Here is a 20,425-nt window from a genome sequence, read left to right on the forward strand (position 1 = left end):
GGGTCAATATATCTCTTAAGTGTTGAGAAAATGGGTGCCTTTGTTTGGACAGAGCTAAAAGTTGTGTATAAGGATTTTCAACTAGAAAGATTTGTTTACTCACTAGAAATCTGTATTTTATAGAAGATGCGAGTGGAAGCAATGAGGTGTGTCCATTACAGGGCGGAGGACAGTGTCCCAGCCATTGTAGCCATTTGAGCTAAGGCTTGTGACCTCTAAGACCAGTGGAGGGGGCTGCTCCTCACCAGTGATTTCACAGTAGTCTGTGTGTCTGTCCAAGGACAGCCACAAGCACTCCATGAATAAGAGTTCTTCAGATACGGAATCACCGTGTCCTGAGTCCTAATGTCACAAAGAGCAGGGATAGATGTTTCACAGCCTGGAATGCAGCAGGGCCACCCAGCATTTTGGTGGTAGCAATACAATAAGGTGATCATACATTCTTTGTGTGGGGGTGTAAGTGTATGGGGTGGGGTTGCTGGGCCTCATAAGGACCAGGCGTGAGGCTAGCTTGAGTTTGGAGACCTGTCTCTGGCCGTGACTTCCGCATATGAGTGACTCTGGGCAGTCTGACCTAAACCCGTCTCTGCCCAGCCACTGCTAACGTGGCAGAATATTATTGGTCCTTATTCCTTACTGCGCCTCAACCCATTTCAAGATTCCTACCCCCTACCTCAGCCCTATATAAGTTCTTGCCTGAAGCAATAAAACAAGATCCTGCTTCGACAGATTCCCGACTCAGTGTGTGAGTCTCCTCAGGGGCTCTTCCCCTACTGTTTCTGCCAGAGACTCCGGCACAGGGTGAGTGTGAATATGCATGTGGAGCCCAAGGGTCGATCTTTAGGGTTGTTCTTCTGATTTTTTTTTTTAAATTTCTTACTGAAGCAGATCTCAACCTGTGGGTCATAACCCTTTTACAAGGGTTGCTTAAGACCTTCCTGAATATCAGATATTTATATTATAATTCATAACAGTAGCAAAATTACATTTGTAAAGTAGCAACAAACAATTATGGTTGGGGGTCACCACAACATGAGGAACTAAATTAAAGGGTTGCAGTGTTAGGAAGGCTTTGAACCACTGTCTTACTGTGATCTGAAGTTCTCCAGCTTGGCTCATCTGGTTGGCCAGTGAGCCCCAAGGGCCCTCTTATTTCCGCCTCCCCAGCAGTAAGATTACAAGTGAACTACCTACCACATTCCACTTTTGGGTCCTACTAAGGACTTTCTTGTCAGACTTTCTTTTAGGGACTTCAGCTCTCAAATAATGACACAGAGATTTATTGTAGCTGGAAGTCTTTTCTCTGTCCCATCTGGGCCTGATGGACTGATCTCTCACCCGCCTGCCCGTCCCCACAGCCACTTATGGAATAACCATTCAGACCGTTAGTATTACTTATAAATGCATGGCTGAATGCTCAGGTTTCTCACTGCCTAACAATCCGCATCACCACATGCTCTGTGGCTTACCGGTGATGCTCAGGCTTTTACTCCTCTGGTGGCTGCTAGTGTCTTCTCAACTCTGCCTTCTTTCTCCCTGTCTTTCTGCTTGAATTTCTTACCTGTATTCTACCTTGCTATAGGCCAAAGGATCTTCTTTATTAACCAATGATAATAAAACATTTTCATAGCATACAGAGGGGTATCCCATGTCAACTTCTTATTAATTTTTTTAAAATTGATATCTATACTCCACATTTTTTTATTTTTTGTGTGCCTTTTTATTATTGATTTTTATCAAGCTATGCATTTTTCTCTGCTCCCATCCTTTCAGCCATTTTAAATTCCTCTGTTGAGAGTTCTCTGTTTAGGTCTGTACTCCATTTTTTTATTGGATTATTTGTTCTTTTGATGACCAATTTCTTGAGTTCTTTGTATATTTTGGAGATCAGACCTCTGTCTGATGTGGGATTAGTGAAGATCTTTTTTCATTCCGTAGGCTGCCATTTTGTCTTGTTGACTGTGTCCTTTGCTTTACAGAAGCTTTTCAGTTTCAGGAGGTCCCATTTATTAATTGATTCTCTCTGTCTGTGATACTGGGGATATATTTAGGAAGTGGTCTCCTGTGCCAATGCGTTCAAGTGTACTTCACACTTTCTCTTCTATGCGGTTTAGTGTAGCTGGCTTTATGTTGAGGTGTTTGATCCATTTGAACTTGTGTAACTGGAAGGCTGCTTGTTTGTTCTGACTGTCCAGAACTGAAATAATCACACAGAAACCATATTCATTAAAACACTGCTTGATTCATTAGCTCTATCTTCTTATTGGCTAACTCTTATATTTATTTAACTTATTTCTATTAATCTGTGTATCACCACGTGGCAGTGGCTTACCAGCTAAAGTTCCAGCATGTCTGATTCTGGTGATGTCTCCATAGCATTTCTGACTTCACCCTTCTTTCTCCCAGCATTCAGTTCCGTCTTCCCCACCTACCTAAGTTCTTTCCTATCAACAGGCCAAGGCAGTTTCTTTATTCATTAATGCTAATCACCGCACAGAGAGGGGACTCCCACATTACCTCCCCTTTTCTGTTTAAATAAAAAGGAAGGCTTTCACTTTAACATAGTAAAATTACTTATAACAAAACAGTTATCAACCAAAAATTACAGATACAATATTTGTATCTACTTTATCTTTTGTCATAACTGAGGAAAACTATAACTATAAATTCTTCAACTCTATCAAAGATTCCAGAAAGATAAAATATTTCCCAAGTAAACAGGAAGTGCTTTGTAAGCAACTTCCAAAACTCTAGAATTGACAGAGACATCTCACTGTCTGGACAGTCACCCAAATTCTTCTGTACCATTGGGGCATCCATCTTCAGCCTACAGGCTCATAGTATCTGCCAGACTTTTTCATGAAGTAGGAAATTTCAAAGACAGTTCAGTCACTTTCTTCTGTATCCTGCAGTATGTCTTGTAGACTCTTTCATGAAGCAGAAACCCGAAGGATCATCTCACCTTTAGGCAAGTTCAGCAGTCATTTCTCTGCAGGTCCTGCATATTCAGTGAAGCAGTCCAGGCAAGAGCAGTTTCTTGCTGAGATGGCTAGCAAACTCCGTAAGGAGCCTCTCTGATGCCTCTCTCAGTGGGCATGCTTCTCTGGGATATCTTACTAGGACAAAAGCTAGTGACTTGCCCCACTGCCTTCAGTTTTCACTTGGTGTTGATGGTAGCTGCTGGATACCCCACGCTCAGCATCTTTGTTAACACCCAGTGGCTTAGCATTTGCTGAGCTTATGCCACGCCATTCCTTCTACAGAAAATGCCCTTCCCACCTTTCCATACCTGGTACTCTTGCTTGTCTTTCAGACTTCATGCAGGTTCCTGTCTGCAGTAGGCTTGTTCTGTGACACTCAAGAGTGTGCCCATATCTAGACCTTTACCATGTGATGCTGAGCCTGCTTCCTCATTGATGTGCAGTGCTGACTAATCAGTGTGGGCTTCTGTGAGGAGTCTGGCCTTTCTTGTTTCCTCTCTAGGTCCTAGTCTGATCTTTTTAAGAGCAACTGAACTTCATCCCAGCAGAAACTCAAAGCCCTTTGCATTTGCCAGTTGCAATTCAGAGAAAGATATCTTTGAAATATTCTTTTATTTTTAAACTTTACTAAAACAAGTCTTTTCAGCAGAGTATAAAAGGGTGTTTTAGTCATAACAGAATGCCGTAGACTGAACGACTTCAACCACTGAAATTTGTTTTCTTTGTGTATCTGTGTGCATGTGTGCATGTGTGTGTGTTATTTGTGTGTACATGCAAATGTGTGCATAGGTGCATGTATCCATATGAAGGTGGGGGTCAAAGGAGTGTCATATGTCAGGGACTTCTCAGGTTTTGTTTGTGAAGGGCTTCTCATTGGCGTGATCGGTCAGTGAGCTGCAGGGTCTACCTGCCTCTCCCTCCCACCTCACCATCCCTGGGATGAGAAGTTGTAACATGAGGGGGCAGGCTTGTTGGGGTTACTGTCCCTCCCAGTACCCCAACAGCCAGCAAGCAACAAAGAAAATAACACAGAGTCTACATCAGGTTATAAACTGATTGGCTCATTAGGTCAGGCTTCTTGTTAACTCTTATAACTTATATTAACCCATTATTCTCATCTATGTTAGCCATATGGCTCCGTACCTTTTTCAGCTGGGCAGGTTACATGCTGTCTCTTCGGTGGTCTGCACAGGAATGGCTGAGGAATCTTTCTCCTCCCTAGCCTTATCCTATTCTCATTACTCCGCCTCTGCTTCCTGTCTGGTTGACCCGCCTATACTTCCTGCCTGGCCAATCAGCGTTTTATTAAAATACATGATTGACAGAATACAGATAATTCTCCCGCACCAAGAAGTGTCCACTGTGCTGGCTTCTTACATGAGTTCTGAGGTTCAAACTCAGATCCTCATGTGTTCAAAACAAACTCTTCAATGACTGACCCATCTTCCTATCCCAGAAGTTTATTTTATGACAATTCTTGCGATTCAGGTATCAGCAGGATAGTGTCTAGGAGGGGCCTGCAGATGAATATCTCATACTGCATGTTCATGTGACTTCCCCTTTGGGGCCAGTGGGAAGAGAGCAACACAGACGGAAAGAACAACATAGGAGCACATGCTTTGGTATTTTGTTACTTTTGGTTTGGTACTGGGGATAAACTTAGGGCCTTGAGCACATTAAGCACACACTACCACTAAGCTATACTCTCAATCTTGGTTTCTTCCTATGACTAACTAATCCCATTGTGACAGCCCCACCTCCAAAGGCATCAGTGGAGGTGTCATAGGGGTTCACAGGTGACATGCTTACATTTCACAGTGAGACCTGGAGTTGGGTGGTGAGAAGTAAAAGGTGTTTGTCAGTCCCTCAGGTGGAATTCTGCTGATGACTGAGACCTGCTGTGTGCTTTCATGTGGAGAACTCTGTGTGATCATGGAGTGCTGTATGCTGTGTGCTTTCATGTGGAGTGTTCTGTGTGATCATGGAGTGCTGTATGCTGTGTGCTTTTATGTGGAATGTTCTGTGTGATCATGGAGTGTTGTATGCTGTGTGCTTTCATGTGGAATGTTCTGTGTGATCATGGAGTGCTCTATGCTGTGTGCTTTCTTATGGAATGTTCTATGTAATCATGGAGTGCTGTCTACTGTGTGCTTTCATGTGGAGAACTCTGTATGATCATGGAGTGCTGTATACTGTGTGCTTTCATGTGGAGAACTCTGTATGATCACGGAGTGCTGTATACTGTGTGCTTTCATGTGGAGAGTTCTTGTGTGATCATGGAGTGCTGTATGCTGTGTGCTTTCATGTGGAATGTTCTGTGTGATCATGGAGTGCTGTATACTGTGTGCTTTCATGTGGAGAACTCTGTATGATCATGGAGTGCTGTATACTGTGTGCTTTCATGTGGAGAGTTCTTGTGTGATCATGGAGTGCTGTATGCTGTGTGCTTTCATGTGGAATGTTCTGTGTGATCATGGAGTGCTGTATACTGTGTGCTTTCATGTGGAGAACTCTGTATGATCATGGAGTGCTGTATACTGTGTGTTTTCATGTGGAGAACTCTGTGTGATCATGGAGTGCTGTATGCTGTGTGCTTTCATGTGGAGAACTCTGTGTGATCATGGAGTGCTGTATGCTGTGTGCTTTCATGTGGAGAGTTCTTGTGTGATCATGGAGTGCTGTCTGTTGTCAGGCAGGGGATCACTGCATCTCCCAGCTGACACTTCCTCAGGAATTTCTGACTAAAGAAAGGAGGTGGGTGAAAGCCAGCAAAGTAAGCCCTTGGTTTCAGTCACCCCACATCTGTGAAGGATTTTAACTGATCAGTGTTGTGACGTCAGAGACTGTTTTCCTGGCTCTGATGATCCAATGAAGTCAGCTGATTAGCACACACACTGCTTAGGGGGACCAGACCATGTTGGAGTAGAGTATGGCATGTATATGGCAAGGGACCATGGAAACCCAGAGAAGAAACAATATATGCATGGGGTCAAGTTCAGGAAAGATTTCCTAGGGATGGACTCTTGGGAGGTGGGCAGGGATTGCGTAGGGAGGGCTTTGAGATGGCTCTAGCAGGGAAACAAACTGAGGAAAGGGTGATGCTCAGAAACTGTCTGGGGAACTAGCGGAGAGGGATGTCTGGGGCAGAAGCAGGCAGTGGTATATATTACTTTTCTTCTTCAGAGTCGTGACAGCTGGGCATAGTACACGCAACTTTAACCTCAGCACTTGGGAGGCAGAAGCAGGCTGACCTCTGGGGGTTCACAGCCAGCCTTATCTACACAGTGAGTTCCAGTACAGCCTGTTACATAGTAAGATCTTGTCTCAAAAACAACAGCCAAAGGAGTCATGTGTATCTTAAGTAACAACAGACAGGGATTCTGAATCTTCAATTTTCCCCCCAATTATCTCACTGACTGGCGAGTTCCCCACTGATCTTCCCTAACCCCACCCCACCTTAGGTTTGAAATGAATGTTTGAAAAACAAACTTGATCCATTTTAAATAGTAAAATTTGTTTAAATAACACAAAAGTTATGATACCCATTGACAAAGCCAAGAAGATCAAAGCCTGACGCTGCTTGTTGCAGTGAGTCCTGCTGCTGCTGGCTTGGGCTGCGCCTGTGCTGGGACATGGGACATGTGCAGCTGACAAGGCTCTTTCTTTGGGAAAAACCCGTGTCTCTAAAGCTGCTTTTTAAAGGCAGGAACAGCCATTCGCATTAATGACCGTTTCTTACATCTTCTAGATGGCAAATTCTGAGAGCAGCTGGAAGCCTTCTGCAAGGGGCAGCTTCTGCCACTTCAGGAGCTCTTAAAGGAGTGCAGATGCTTTTACTGACGCCTTTGAAGGACAGAATGTAGTTCTTTTTAGGTGCTTTCTTGTAACTTTGGCAATATTATTGCATGAAAGGTGGTTGGAGGTGTTGAAAAGGTTGAAAGATGGTTACTTCAGTAGGGTGCTTAACCTCTGGACTCCCTCAGCTCAGGAATATTGGAAGCTCAGTTCTAATCACGACTGTGTGTGAATGGCACAGGAACTGCCTGCTGCTCAGGTGAAAGGTTTGCTTCATGTAGCTGGAGACCAACCAGCTATTCAGTAAGGAACATGTGGCAGCTTACCTATCCCTGACATGAGACCTGTGCTTTCCTAAAGTCCAGGGCAAGGAAAGAGCGGAGACAGTGAAATCTGGGAGATCCACTGAGGGATAAGAGTTTCATTATTTCTGAAAATAGCAGGTAGGATATAGGGTCAGAAATCCAGGGTTCTCTAGAGTAACAGATCACACAGAATGACACTCTGTATATAGAAGGAGGATTTATTTGAATGACTCACAGGCTGTGGTCCAGCTAATCCAACAATGGCTGCCTATGAACAAAAAGTCCAAGAATCCAGAAGTTGCTCAGTCCACAAAGCTGGATGTCTCAGGGGGTGTTCAGTAGACGCTGAGTCCTGAAGATGTAGGCTCTCACGTCAGTGAAGGAGTGCGCTTCCTAACAAGGCGATGTCAAGCACACAAAGAGCAAGCTTCCCCTCTTCCGTGTCCTTATATAGGCTTTGAGCCGAGGGTGTGGCCCAGATCAAAGGTGTGATTAAAGGCATGTGTCTTCCCTACATCTCAAGATCAAGTTTAGAAGTGGAGCTTCCTACTTCAAGTTAAGCAAAATAAATAAATAAATAAATATCCCTTATTGGTGTACCATCCATTTTTGGATTTTAGTTCATTTCAGATGTAGTCAAGTTGACAACCACATAGTAGTCATAATTAGAGCTCAGACTGAGGCCCTTCTAGAAGTTCAGTCCCAGGACTCTGGTTAATGGTTGTAGTCCAGAGGCCAAGGACTGGCCAGAGCCAAGCAGGCTGGGAAGCATCTCCTCTGGGTTGAAGAACAGAGAAAGTGAGGCAGCTCTAGAGTCACTGTGAAGGCTGCATCCCATTCTATGGACCAGGTAGCCTGGGGGTGGGTACAGTGTAAGATGGAGCATGAGGAACACCCCCATGTTCTCAGCCTCAGTGCTAGCTCCCCAGGTCACTAGCTCTGTAGTTTGACTGTCCCCTCCAAATGCATGATGAAATTTAATGCCATTGCAGCGATATAAAGGATAACGGGTTCACAAGTTTCCCTCATAGATGATAGATGCTGTTCTGGAAGCAGGTTGGTTATCATGGGCTCTTGAGAGAAAGGTTGAGTTTGATTCAGTTTCTTCTCCCTGTCTTGATTGCCCTTATGTCATATCATGGCATAGCATGGAGGCCACCCCCTAACCTCCAGGCCCACTGTGAACCAAACAGGTCTCTGCACTGGGTTTTGTGTTCATTTTGCAAGTGTGTGTGTGTGTGTGTGTGTGTGTGTGTGTGTGTGTGTGAGAGAGAGAGAGAGAGAGAGAGAGAGAGAGAGAGAGAGAGGTGTACATGCATGCTTATGTGCACGTGTATACATGAGGTAGTCAGAGGCTGATATTGTCTTCCTCATTCATTCCCACTTTTTTGCTCAGTCATGGTCTCTTGCTGAACCGTGAGCTTACCAATTCTGGCTTGCTTAGTTGACTAGCCAGTCTGCCCCAAGGATGCCCATCTTTACCCACCAGATACTAGGATTAAAGGTGGTCATCACGCTTTCCTGGCTTTCCATGGGTTATGCGGATCTGAACTCCGGTCTCGCACAGAAGGTGCTTTATCCACTAACCCTGGCCTTAGTTTTAGATTTTTATGGCAGGTTATGAGGAACTAATGAGAGAGCTCAGTGGGTGTCTTAATTTCATTTCATGTTGCTGTGATAGAATACTCTGACAACAGCCACTTGGAGGAAAAGGGTTTATAAACCATGGGTGTCTTGAGATAGCCAGCCACATTGTGTCCACACTCAAGAACAGGAAAGGATGAGTGCGTGCCTACTTGTGTTCGTTTCCACTCCTTGCCCAGAGAATGGTGCCCCCAACAGTGGGCAGGTTTTTCCCACCTTAGTTAACATAATACCCCATAGACATGCCCACAGGCTAACCTAACCTAGGCATTGTATCAAGTAATAGTTAAAACTAATTATCATAACTGGTAAAGGGACTTGCTTCTGCAATGTGGTGGTGCACACCTTTAATCCCAGCACTCAGGAGGCAGAAGCAGGTGGATCTCTGTGAGTTCAAGGCCAGTCTGGTCTATAGTGTGAGTTCCAGTATAGGCATGGAAACAGAGAAACCCTGTTTCTTTAAAAAAATGCTTGCCTCTGAAAAGGCTGATAACTTGAATTAATTCCCAAAACCTACGTGGTGGAAGAAGAGAGTCAACTCCTGCAACTTGTCCTCTGACCTCCACAAGTGCACTGTGGCACATGTTTACCCACCCTGAAAATAGAAAGACAGACAGATAGATAGATAGATAGATAGATAGATAGATAGATAGATAGGTAGATAGATAGATATCAAACCACCTACCATGTGCTAAGATTAAGATTGCAGGCATGTGCCACCATATCCATCTTAATTTTTGTTCTTTGTAAATTACACATTCTATTATAGCAGAAAAAAATTAAGACATTCAAGATGCCCCTGGTACAAGCAGGCATCAGAATCAATGCCTTCCCACAACTGGTACTTGGCAAACAGTAGGAGAGGGGCAAGAAAATGTGTGCTTGCTGTCTGTTAGCATGACTGCTCTGTGGTTGGTTGGCACTGGGGAGTTGGGAACTAAATTCTCTGTTCTCTCTCTGATAAACATAGATTTATTGTCTTAGCCTTTCTTTTTCTTTCCATTGTTCATGTATATGCGTGCCTGAACATGTAGAGGGCCAAGGGCAACATTGGGAAATCATCCTCTATTCCATTTTCCACTCATTCACGGAGGCAAGGTCTCTCAGTCAACCTCAAGGCTGATTGTGCCAGCCAGCTTGTTCTGGGGATCCTGTGTCACCGTTTGTATGGAAGTACAGGCAGGATGATATGTTCACCTGACAATTACGTGGGTTCTGGGGTTCTGAGCTCAGGTCCTCACACTTGCACAGTAAACGCTTTGACTGCTGAACCATGCATTCTGTAACTTAACCATTCTCGAGTGATGTCCTAGTTACTGTTGTTGCTGTGAAGAGACTCTAGGGCCAAGGCAGCTCATATATTAAAAATAAAGCATTTAAGTGGGACTTTCTTACAGTGTCAGGAAGTTAGTCCATTACCATCATGGCGGGGAACATGGCAGCACCCATGGCATGGTAGCAGTGGCTGAGAGCTACAACCTGGTATGCAGGCTGAGAGAGAGATTCGGGACTTGACATGGACTTTTGAACTCTCATACCCCCAGTGACACACTTCCTTTAACAAGATCACAACTCCTAATCCTTCTAATCCTTTCAAATAGTGCTACTCTCTGGTAATCAAGTATTCAAATATATGAGCCTATGGAGCCATTGTTGTTAAAACCACCATGAATGACTAGGCCAGTAGCATTAAATAGATTTATACTATTGTGTGACCATCCCTACTGTCTTTCTCAATAATTTTTCTTTTTTCCAAACTAAAATTCTGTAGCCATTCAACAATAACTCTCCCTTCTGGGCTCCTCTAGGCCACGGAAACTATCATTCTCCTTTCTGCCTTCATGAGTTTTATGGCAGAGAACGTTAAGTGGCTTCTGATTTCACTTGGCCTAATATCCACGTTGAAATATGCATCACATTTTCTCGTTTTCAAAGCTGAGTGATACTCTATTGTGAGTTACTTTCTTTACCTGGTCATCATCTCTCAACAGACATTTTGGTTGCTCCTAACTCTGCCTTTTGTGAATGATGTCACTGTAAACATCATGTGTGGAAATAAGAGAGTTGCTTTCCATAAACTCTTGTGTGTGCATATGTGTATGTAGATGCTGACATGTGTTGTGTGCTTGTGGATATGGGTATGTAGGACTGAGAACAACCTCAGGTGTCATTTTTCAAGTGCTTTTCTACTATTTGTTTGAGACATGGTTTCTTATTGACCTGGAACTCACCAAGTAGGCCAAGCAGGCTGGTGTGTGAGCTCTAGGGATCTGCCTGTGTTTGCCTATCTTGAGACCACTGGGTTTACAAGCATCTACCACCATGCCAACTTTTTACATGGATTCTGTGGACTTAAGTAAGGTCCACATGCTTGTGAGGCAAGCGTTTTATCAGTTTAGCTGTCTCCCCAGCCTTCCAGTGGTTTCTTAAAGCCACGTGTGACTTGTGTGAGCCTTTCTTGAGTTCCTGGCTATGAGAGGTTGAACTAGGAGACAAGGCTTTGGTTTTACTCTCACTGTCACAAGCCTCAAAGTCCCTGGGGCAAGTCACAGGCTACCTTTGAGTTACAGTCCCTCCACCCATCAAGGGAGATGCTTCTGTTGCTTAGGTATTGCCCTTAGTGACTACACATGAGCTGTTTTATATTCTGGCCTAGAGTGTTCAGCTCTTTTTACTTTTACTTCTTCATAGGTAGGATTAGGAGTGTGCAGCCCTTGTGTACAGAAATATATCACATTGAGCAGACATGAATTTGACCCTCAGCCATGGAGAGGTCAGCCTTTGGGAACTGTTCACTGGTCATGCAGGCTGAACTACCTGGCTGCCAGCATCCACCTTTCTGAGAGGTTGCCCTGCTAGGATTAGTGATGGAAGGAAAAGAAGGTGCGAAAACCAAGCCCTGATGGTTCTTATGGAGTAGATGGAGAAGCAGCCTGCTCAGCTCCACAGTAGCCTGCCAGACAAGCATGCCACTGCAGTCTTGATAGAAACAAGCCACACTGATTTATAACATGTCAGTGCGAGTCACAGCCATTAGCAGTCTTGCTTATTGAAAAAGGAAACTTCGGAGGAGCTTGAAAATGTGGCGTTAAGAGGAAGCTGGGAGGTTGCACAAACATTTCCAGGAAGGAGCAGAGGCAAGGGCACCAGCATGGCTGTTAGAGCAAACTGATTTTCAAGTCAGGACTGGTTTTAAAATTTTAAGCCATGTTTTTCTTGGCAAAAGGCACAGTTCACAGGCGAAGTCAGGCCAGCTGCCTGAGTCCCAGCAGACAGGACCCCTGCTCAGCTCCAGAACTGTGTGGAGGTGCCAAGGCACGGACCTGGTGGAAAATATTCCCTGACAAGGGATGCCTCCCTTTTCTTAGTCATGACTAAGTCACATGAAGTGTAGATCAGAGAACAGGCAGTGAAGATGGACAAAGGAAGCCTCCAAGAGGTGATAAAGATGGTTGGAAGACCAGCAAGATGGCTCAGAGGACAGAACCACTTGCTGCCATTCCTGGCCACCTAAATTAAGACCCCAGAATCCACATGGTGAAAGTGGATTTACTTTATACATGCACTGTGATGCCCACATACATACAAACATACATGCACGCATACATACACACTGTACTCAATAAATGTACATTTTTTTGAAGAGAGGAAAATGAGGTGCAGGCAATGGTGGAGAAAGGGAAAACAGATGTAATCTGGGTCCCACTGTCACAGTGGAGTTCTGCAGTGTACCAAGCTGACAGTGTAGCTGATAGCCAATGCAGACTGCAGTGTACCAAGCTGACAGCGTTGCTGATAGCCAATGCAGACTGCAGTGTACCAAGCTGACAGTGTAGCTGATAGCCATCGCAGACTGCAGTGTACCAAGCTGACAGTGTAGCTGATAGCCATCGCAGACTGCAGTGTACCAAGCTGACAGTGTAGCTGATAGCCATCGCAGACTGCAGTGTACCAAGCTGACAGTGTAGCCGATAGCCAATGCAGACTGCAGTGTACCAAGCTGACAGCGTCGCTGATAGCCAATGCAGACTGCAGTGTACCAAGCTGACAGCGTCGCTGATAGCCAATGCAGACTGCAGTGTACCAAGCTGACAGCATAGCCGATAGCCAATGCAAACTGCAGTGTACCAAGCTGACAGCGTAGCTGATAGCCATCTCAGACTGCAGCTTCCCCTCCTGTCAGTGCCGGGAAACGTGTCCTTATTAGCACTGTTCCAGGAAACAATAAATGTTTTGAAAGAAAAGAGGGATTATCAGGATAGTTAATTTTGTTCAAGGTTGTGGTATGAAAACAAACGGAGAGCAAAAGCAGACATACACAGTATAAAACTATTTCTCCAAACAGATAAATAGGAAAACCTCGATGATATATATTTGGGGAAAGTGCAAATGAAACACTTCTGGTAGGTAGAAATTGAGGGCATGATGGGACAGTGGTCCTTAAAGGTCACTGCCTTCAGAAACTCTAGGTCCAGGGGTTCCAGGTTAGGGCTAGCCTTTACTGTCCTCAGTTTTGTCCTCTACTGGAAAATGAGGAGGTGGTAAACACATTTATACAGGTAGCATGCCTTATTTCCAGAATCAGGCATCTGACCTGCAAGATAGCTCAGTTTTGAATTTTGACCACACATGGAGAAGAACCATGTCCAATGTTAAGTTGAGAAGAAAGCCTAAGGATGGTGGCACACACCTGCAGTCCTAGCCCTCCGGAGGCTGGGGTGGGAGGAGCTACACCCCACAGGTGTAGCTGTCCTGTAGGAGGACCCTGTTTCCCACAGACCCAAGAGGAAGGAGGGGAGGAAGGGAAGAGAGGCAGCCATCATCCTTTCCCTGTTTCTCTGGACTGCTCAGTAACGTCTCTGCAGACAATAGGGATAGCAAGTTTCCGCTTCCAGTCCACAAAGTAAGGTGAATAGAGAGGTTTCAAAGGAGACAAAGTTGATGAAGCAGATTCACAGTCTCAGTTTCTAGAGGTTCTGGGTCAGAGAAATAGACTTGTCTCTGCGATGGTGCATGAAAAGTGATTCTCATGCGGACCAGATATCCAGACTCCAAAGGAAGCCAGACATGGCAGTGGGCATATATAACCCTAGCTCTTCTACAGCCAATGGAAGGAGGCAGAGACTCCCCGAAAGCTGGTGGGGTAGACTGTCCTGGTGTATGCCTTGGTGAACAAGATATTCTTCTTCAAACAAGGTAGAAGCTGAGGGCCACCACATGAAGTTGTCCTCTGACCTCTACATGTATGCTATAGCATGTAAGTGGCCACACGTGTGCACACATGCACACACACACACAAGGAGGGGAGTGGGAAAAAGTGAGGGAAGGAAAGGGGACAGAAGAGGGAAGGAGGAGGAGAGAAGTAAAGACAGTGCACGAGGAGGGGCTTATTAAACCCACCCCTGGCCATCTTCTTTCCGCCTTATTCCCAACTGTGACACCTGAAAAGGCCTCTGTGCAGGGTATCCCCTTGGTGGGGATGGGGGTGTAGCTGTGTTTTCTGAGCACTCCCAGCTTACATGGCTCTCAGCAGCAGCCTGCACCCTACTCTCTCACTGCAAGAAAGCAGGTCCTTAAGGTTACCTTCCTCAAAGTAGCTCCTCTGGCCTGCAGAATTCAGAATTGGTTTAACACAGACATTCTAAGTGTGGATTGAGTTGGGTCATTGGTTCACACTCATTCCATGACAACTGTTCTGAGACACACTCTGGAGTCTGGACCCCATGGCCGCCATTCCTAAGTCTCCTTGCTCTAAAAGGTGTAGGACTAACCTCTCCCTTCGACCTTGGCTTCTATGATCCAGATAATTACAGATTCAGTTGCTCTCTTCCGCTATGAAGCACCTGGGTTCTAAGAATGTGTGTCACAGTCTAGAAAGACTAGGGTATTAGAAGGGGCAAGAGAACTGAAGCTGTGTGGACAGATGAGTGTTTCCCTGAGGATCTGGGCACAGGTTCATGATCATCATGACCCTGGAGCTGGGCTCTGTGCATTGAGACAAGGGAAATACTGTTGATGCAGCTTCTCTGTGACTTTGGCACTGCACCTCTCTTCCGAGTAGTTTAAAATTCAGTGCTTATTCCAGTAGACTACAGGACACAGCATTTCCACATCGGGTGGCTAATGTCAGAGACAGTCCTTTCAAAGCATGGAAGAAATGACATGGGAGCCTCCCAGACTCCTGCTAATCTGATGGCATTTGCTGTATTGCAGATCATCACAGCTGGCTTGTCACTCTTGCTGTTTGATGTGGTCCTGACAAGTGCAACTGTGGGCTGGTAAGTTCTCTGCACATTCATCACAATATTGATTTCTGCTCAAATGAAGCAGGAATGTGTGCTGGGTAGATGTTTCCATCCTGAGAAAAGTTTCATGTTAGTGAAGCCTTCCCGCTTTTATTTAGTCATTGAATTATTGGTTGGTTGGTTAGTTGGTTGATTGATTGATTGATTGATTACAGTTCTAGGGATTAAACACAATGCCCCATGCGCTAGGCAAGCACTGTTCTCTAATCTCATATCTAATCTATATCTCATACTGTAGGCCTTGAACTAGCATTAATCCTCCTGCCTCAGTCTATAAGATGCTGGGGTGGCAGATATGAGGAAGCAAGCCCTGATTCTTTATCTTTCAGCTGTTATCAGTGTGTGAATTGACATTCAGAAGAGTACACTCTTACTCTCACACAGCTCATGATATACAGTACTGTACACAGTGTTGTACACTTATACAGTGTGTTCTTATAGATCAACATTTTCAACTGAAGATTCTATATCTAACTAATACTCAGTTCAACATATCTCCAGAATGCCTTTTAGCCACTTATCTATCTCAGAGTTGCCATCATTGAAACCTTGGTGTCTAAGGAGAGAATAATTGGCTGTCCCAGAAGCCCTTACAAATGCCTGTTGTGGAATATTTAACTATGTAAAGATGTGTTACATTTGTTTATGCTGCATTTGTTTAACAATGTAAGGATGTGTGTTTAATTATGTAAAGATATATTGCATTGTTTCACCTTGCCTGCCTAAGTTATCTGATTGGTCTGATAAGAACTGAATGGGGCCATTAGCTAGGCAGGAAATGGATAGGCAGGGCTGGCAAGCAGAAAGAATACATAGGAGGAGAAATCTAGACTTGAGAGAGGAAGAATGAGAAACAGAGAGAGAAGAGAATGAGGAGAAAGAGGGGAACACGCCTGGGGCCAGACAGACATGAGAAGTAATGAAAGTAAGATACACAGAAGGAAGAGAGACAGGCTAATTTATGTATGTATTGTATTGTATTTTTTTTTAATTGAGCTATACATTTTTCTCCACTCCCCTCCCATTCTCTCCCCTCCCCTTCTACCCTCTTCCATAGTCCCCATGCTCCCAATTTACTCAGGAGATTTTGACATAGGCTAATTTAAGTTAAAAGAGCTAGCCAGAAATGAGCCTAAGCTAGTCCGAGCATTCAAAGCTAATAATAAGTCTCTGTATCATGATTTTTGGTTAGTGGTCCAAAAGAAAAAGCCTGGCACAGATCCCAAACCCACAGGTATTCATGTCTCCTACATAAAGTGGTGCAGTGTTTCCATTTAACCTATTTATATCCTCTTGTGTAGTTTTAAATCATCTTTAGATTACTTAGCCTTACCTAAGCACATTCTGATTCTGGGTGGGAGGCGGGAATGATTTTGTTGTTGTTGTTGTTGTTGGTACCAAAGTGATCCTGATAAACTGGTCTGCCTTGGCCACCTTGCTGGCTTTGCCTTGTGTACGCGTTAGGAACTGTCCTTCAGTGACAGCCAGACTTGCTACTTCTGTGGTGTCCACAGACACTCATTCCCCTGTCCAATGGCAAACCCCTGCCTAAGTCACCCTAGGCAGATAAAAGTGAGCACATAGAGTAAGGAATTCTTGTCCTCTCTCAGCGACATTTCCTGTCTGGAAAATAGCAGAGGGGTAAAAACGAGGAAACACTCCTCCACCTTCCTTCTTCTTTTCCTCTTTATTTTATTCTTGTTTACACATTGTTACTGTTGTTTTGAGACAGGGTTTCTCTGTGTAGCCTTGGCCCCTGTCCTGGTACTTGCTTCGTAGCCCAGACTGGCCTCAAACTCACAGAGATCCACCTGCCTCTGCCTCCCGAGGGTTGGGAGACCCTACTTCTGAAAGGTTCCTGCCCTTCCCAGTAGTGCCACCGACTAGTGACGATGTTTAAGCATGTGGGCTACTTATTCAGTGATAGTAACGACCAGCCATAAAGACCGTGGTGGTGGTTGGGCAGTAAAGAGTGTTTCCTGGATAAGGCAGTGTGGTATTTAACCCATTTTCCTCAGAGTTTTATAGACAAGATGATACCGTACTGGAATTCAAACCCAGACCTCAGTGTGTCCAAAGCTCCCCAAACTCTGGAATTAACAAGCACAGGCAAAGCCTTGTCATCAGTACAAGTCAGTATGCGAGGTTAAAGCCCATAAAGGGGACACGGGGAAGCTGGCGTAAATGTTTATCTTTCTGCCTCCATGGTGCTAGCCTAAATTCTTGATAGTATTTTTCTTTCTTACGTGCATACCTTCATATTTTGTACAGATTTTCAAAATGAACCGGGTGTTAAACTGAGTGAGAGAAATCAGAGTGAGGCTGAGTTCAGTGAGAAATCAGTTGCTCTCGGGCAAGTAGCAAGGTGGTTGTCTGGAAGGAACTCTGTCTCCAGGCTGCTTCCTTTGTGGAGTTGAGGTTATGCCCTGGGCAAAATGGAAAGAAAGGCCATTTGGACCCAATCAAGGAAGCAGTGTGTGTTTCTATTCCAGAAGGAACCGTGGCTTTGAAAATCCCTGGGTTGTCAGAACTCTTGAGATTAGGGTTAGTTTTCAGCCGCAAAGAATTTTCCAGCCACAAAGTGAACATCCAGAAGGAGAGTGTCAAGCTGTGATTTCACCTTCTGCCTCTCTCCCAGGCGGTTGGTCCACACATTGTGTGAGTTCAAGCATGGCCCAGTGCTAGACCAAGTCTCGGTTTCCAGATGGGACTGGCTAGCTTTCGTCCCCTGGAAATTTAAACTAATCCAAAGTCACAAAGGGCAGGGGTTACAGGTTTTGGATTTTAAAAAATGTTTTAGATCTATGTAGTTTTCTGTACAGTTGTTGTTTCTTATGTTTTGATTGATTATCAAATTTTAAATTTTTAAAATTTCAAATTTTAGAAATTAGGTGGTTTCTTCCTGCAAATCCAGATTTCCATACTCGTTTGGCAATGGCAGCCTGCTGGGAGTTTGTGTTGGAGTGGATGGATACCTGACCTGGAAAGTGCTCTCTGTTGAGCATGGGCTGAGCCGTGCCTGGGCTGGCTAGTCTCTTCTCCTGGGAGGGCAGCATCCTAGCTGCTCAAATTAGGCCATCTAAAGTGGGTTTCTGGGTTGGCAAGACAGCGTGGTGAATAAAGGTGCCGATCTAGCTGCCACAAATTGTCTCTGACATTCACGCGTGTGCCATAGCACGCGTGCACTCATACTCGCGCACAAAATAGATACATTGATGTAAAAAACTAAAAATAAGATCAGGCCAGGTAGTGGTGGTGTATGCCTTTAATCCCAGCACTTAGGAGGCAGAGGCAGGTGGATCTCTGTGAATTCAAAGCCAGGGCGAGTTCCAGGACAGGCTCTAAAGCTCTACAGAGAAATCGTCTTGCAAAACAAAAATAAATAAATAAATAAATAAATAAATAAATAAATAAAATCAAAATTTTCACTCTTGGCACTATTGGTGTTTGGGGGGAGGCCAGGCTTTGTTGTGAGGTACCATCCTGACCTCTACCCTACTAGATGCGAGTAGCCCCTCTCATTTATAATGGAAAATGTTTTTAAGGCATTGGGCAGTGTTCCCTGGAGACAGAACCACCAGTCTCAAGGTTCCTGCAAATGAACAGAGAGAATGACTTTTCAACAAGATCTCCTGATTAGGGATCTGAACCAGCCCAAGTCCTCGGCAGCATCGCCCAGGCACCCTGGGTGTGGCTTTGAAAGTGGCTTTGTATGACAGCCAGATGTGCAGCTCATCCCTCCCACCTGCCCCAGATGTGTGCAGTGCTTGTTGGAATGATTCGACTGTAAGACTGTGCGGAATGACCACAGTGTACCTGCTTCCTTCCAAGGATTCCATGACAGCTCTTCACTTCTGCCGGTCATTCCCTGGGGCTGCCATCTGTCCCAGGCTGCCAGTCCTGACAATTGCTCACACTTTATCTCAGTACAAACCTCATGAACATCAAGGATATTCAGAAAATGATTGGAAAGAGCTGGGTGTGACGTTAGGCACATGCTCAAAAATCCCAACACTTGGGAGGCGGACACAGGAAGATTATAAATTGAGATTAGCCTAGGATACTTATTCAGACCCAAAGCAAAGAAAAAGATTTTCAGCCAGGCATCCATGGCTGATCACCCTTAATCCCAACACTCCAGAAGCAGGCAGATCTAGGAGTTCGAGGCCAGCCTGGTCTACAGAGTGAGTTCAAGCCTGTCTAAAAAGAAAAAAAAGAAAAGGTTTTCAGTTATCTTTGAATCAAGATATTCTCTCCCTCCGATTTTAGAGCCCCTTCCTGGAGACTACTCAAGCCTTTGTAAACAGAAAATGGCTCCTAAATGGAGCCAGGGGAGAATTTCTTTAGGACTATAGTGAATGAAACATCAGTTTCCTGTTTGAATTAAATGTTGGCATTTCATTTAAAAAGGCATAATTAAGGGCTATGGATGTATCTCCATTGGTAGTGTGCCTGCCCTGGGTTCCACCCCCAGTGCATCAAACTAGGTATGCTGTATTCTTGCCTATGTCGTGAGTTGAAGTTTGGGCTACATAAGACACTGTCAAAAAAAAAATAAATAAAGTCTGTTATTTTTCACGTGTATAATACTTTATCAGATTGTGAATTTTATCCTGCAAGGGAATGAGATGTTGGGGAAATACATTTTAGTAGGGTAGAAGTGAGGAAAAACCAAGTAGTTGGAATATAGATGTGAGATGGGGAACACGTTTAACAATTTGGTCATTCATTGGAGATACATCTTTGTGCTGGGTTTGTACCTGAGAGAAAATATTGTCTGTCTGTTGAGTTTAGTAGGAACTAGCCAGGTAGCCACAATAATAGTTGTAAGATGAGACAAGGCCTTTGATACCCACAGGAGAAAGTCTGGAAAGACTCTGAAACAACGCCCTGGAAGAGACCCTTGGAATGGGTGTTTCTGGCTGTGCGTGCTCTCCAGCCTGAGGTTATGCCTTTACTCAGCAAAGCGAGTTTATTTCAGGAATGGCAAGGATTACAAGGTTTGCAAACACTTCACTCAAGCTTTGGCTTAAATAGTTCTAATGCTGTGAAGACCCCAGGACCCCGTGTGAGCTACTCCTGCTGGTTAGAAAACAGCATCAAAGTCCACCTCTTTGCTCTCTGCACAGTAAATGAAACAAGGTTTGTTTTCATTTTACCAATCACTAAGCTCCTTGGGTGCTTCATAAAGTCTCTCTGCCAAAGGGATGAATGTGAGGTTATTAGACTCGGGCATTGTTCCCGGGCTGTAGGAGAACACTGGCCAAGGGCCAGCACTGCCCTGGTTCATTCCTGGTGATTAAGGAGGATTAGTGAGAAGTGTTTAAAATGAAATTGTCCACAACAGAGCTCCGTGCAGCCTTTCTGTCAGGCTGCTGTGTCTGTGTGCTTGCCC

The 20,425-nt window shown here is 44.6% G+C and overlaps 1 protein-coding gene across 3 annotated transcripts in view; it reads left to right on the forward strand.

Moving 5' to 3' along the window:
* The window catches only part of Slc35d4 (solute carrier family 35 member D4), a 132,367-nt gene that overhangs the window by 100,365 nt on the left and 11,577 nt on the right, over nucleotides 1-20,425 (forward strand). For all 3 annotated transcript variants that reach the window (XR_007234701.3, XM_048447968.3, XM_048447966.3), the window contains one exon: nucleotides 14,939-15,003. Coding sequence is in view for 2 of the 3 variants with exons in the window: in XM_048447968.3 (XP_048303925.2) it covers nucleotides 14,939-15,003 (65 nt within the window). In the remaining variant the exon portion in view is untranslated. The remainder of the gene's footprint in view (nucleotides 1-14,938; nucleotides 15,004-20,425) is intronic.

The sequence above is a fragment of the Myodes glareolus genome, chromosome 13 (genome assembly GCF_982192425.1).
Source record: "Myodes glareolus chromosome 13, mMyoGla1.1, whole genome shotgun sequence".
Lineage (NCBI taxonomy): Eukaryota > Metazoa > Chordata > Mammalia > Rodentia > Cricetidae > Myodes > Myodes glareolus.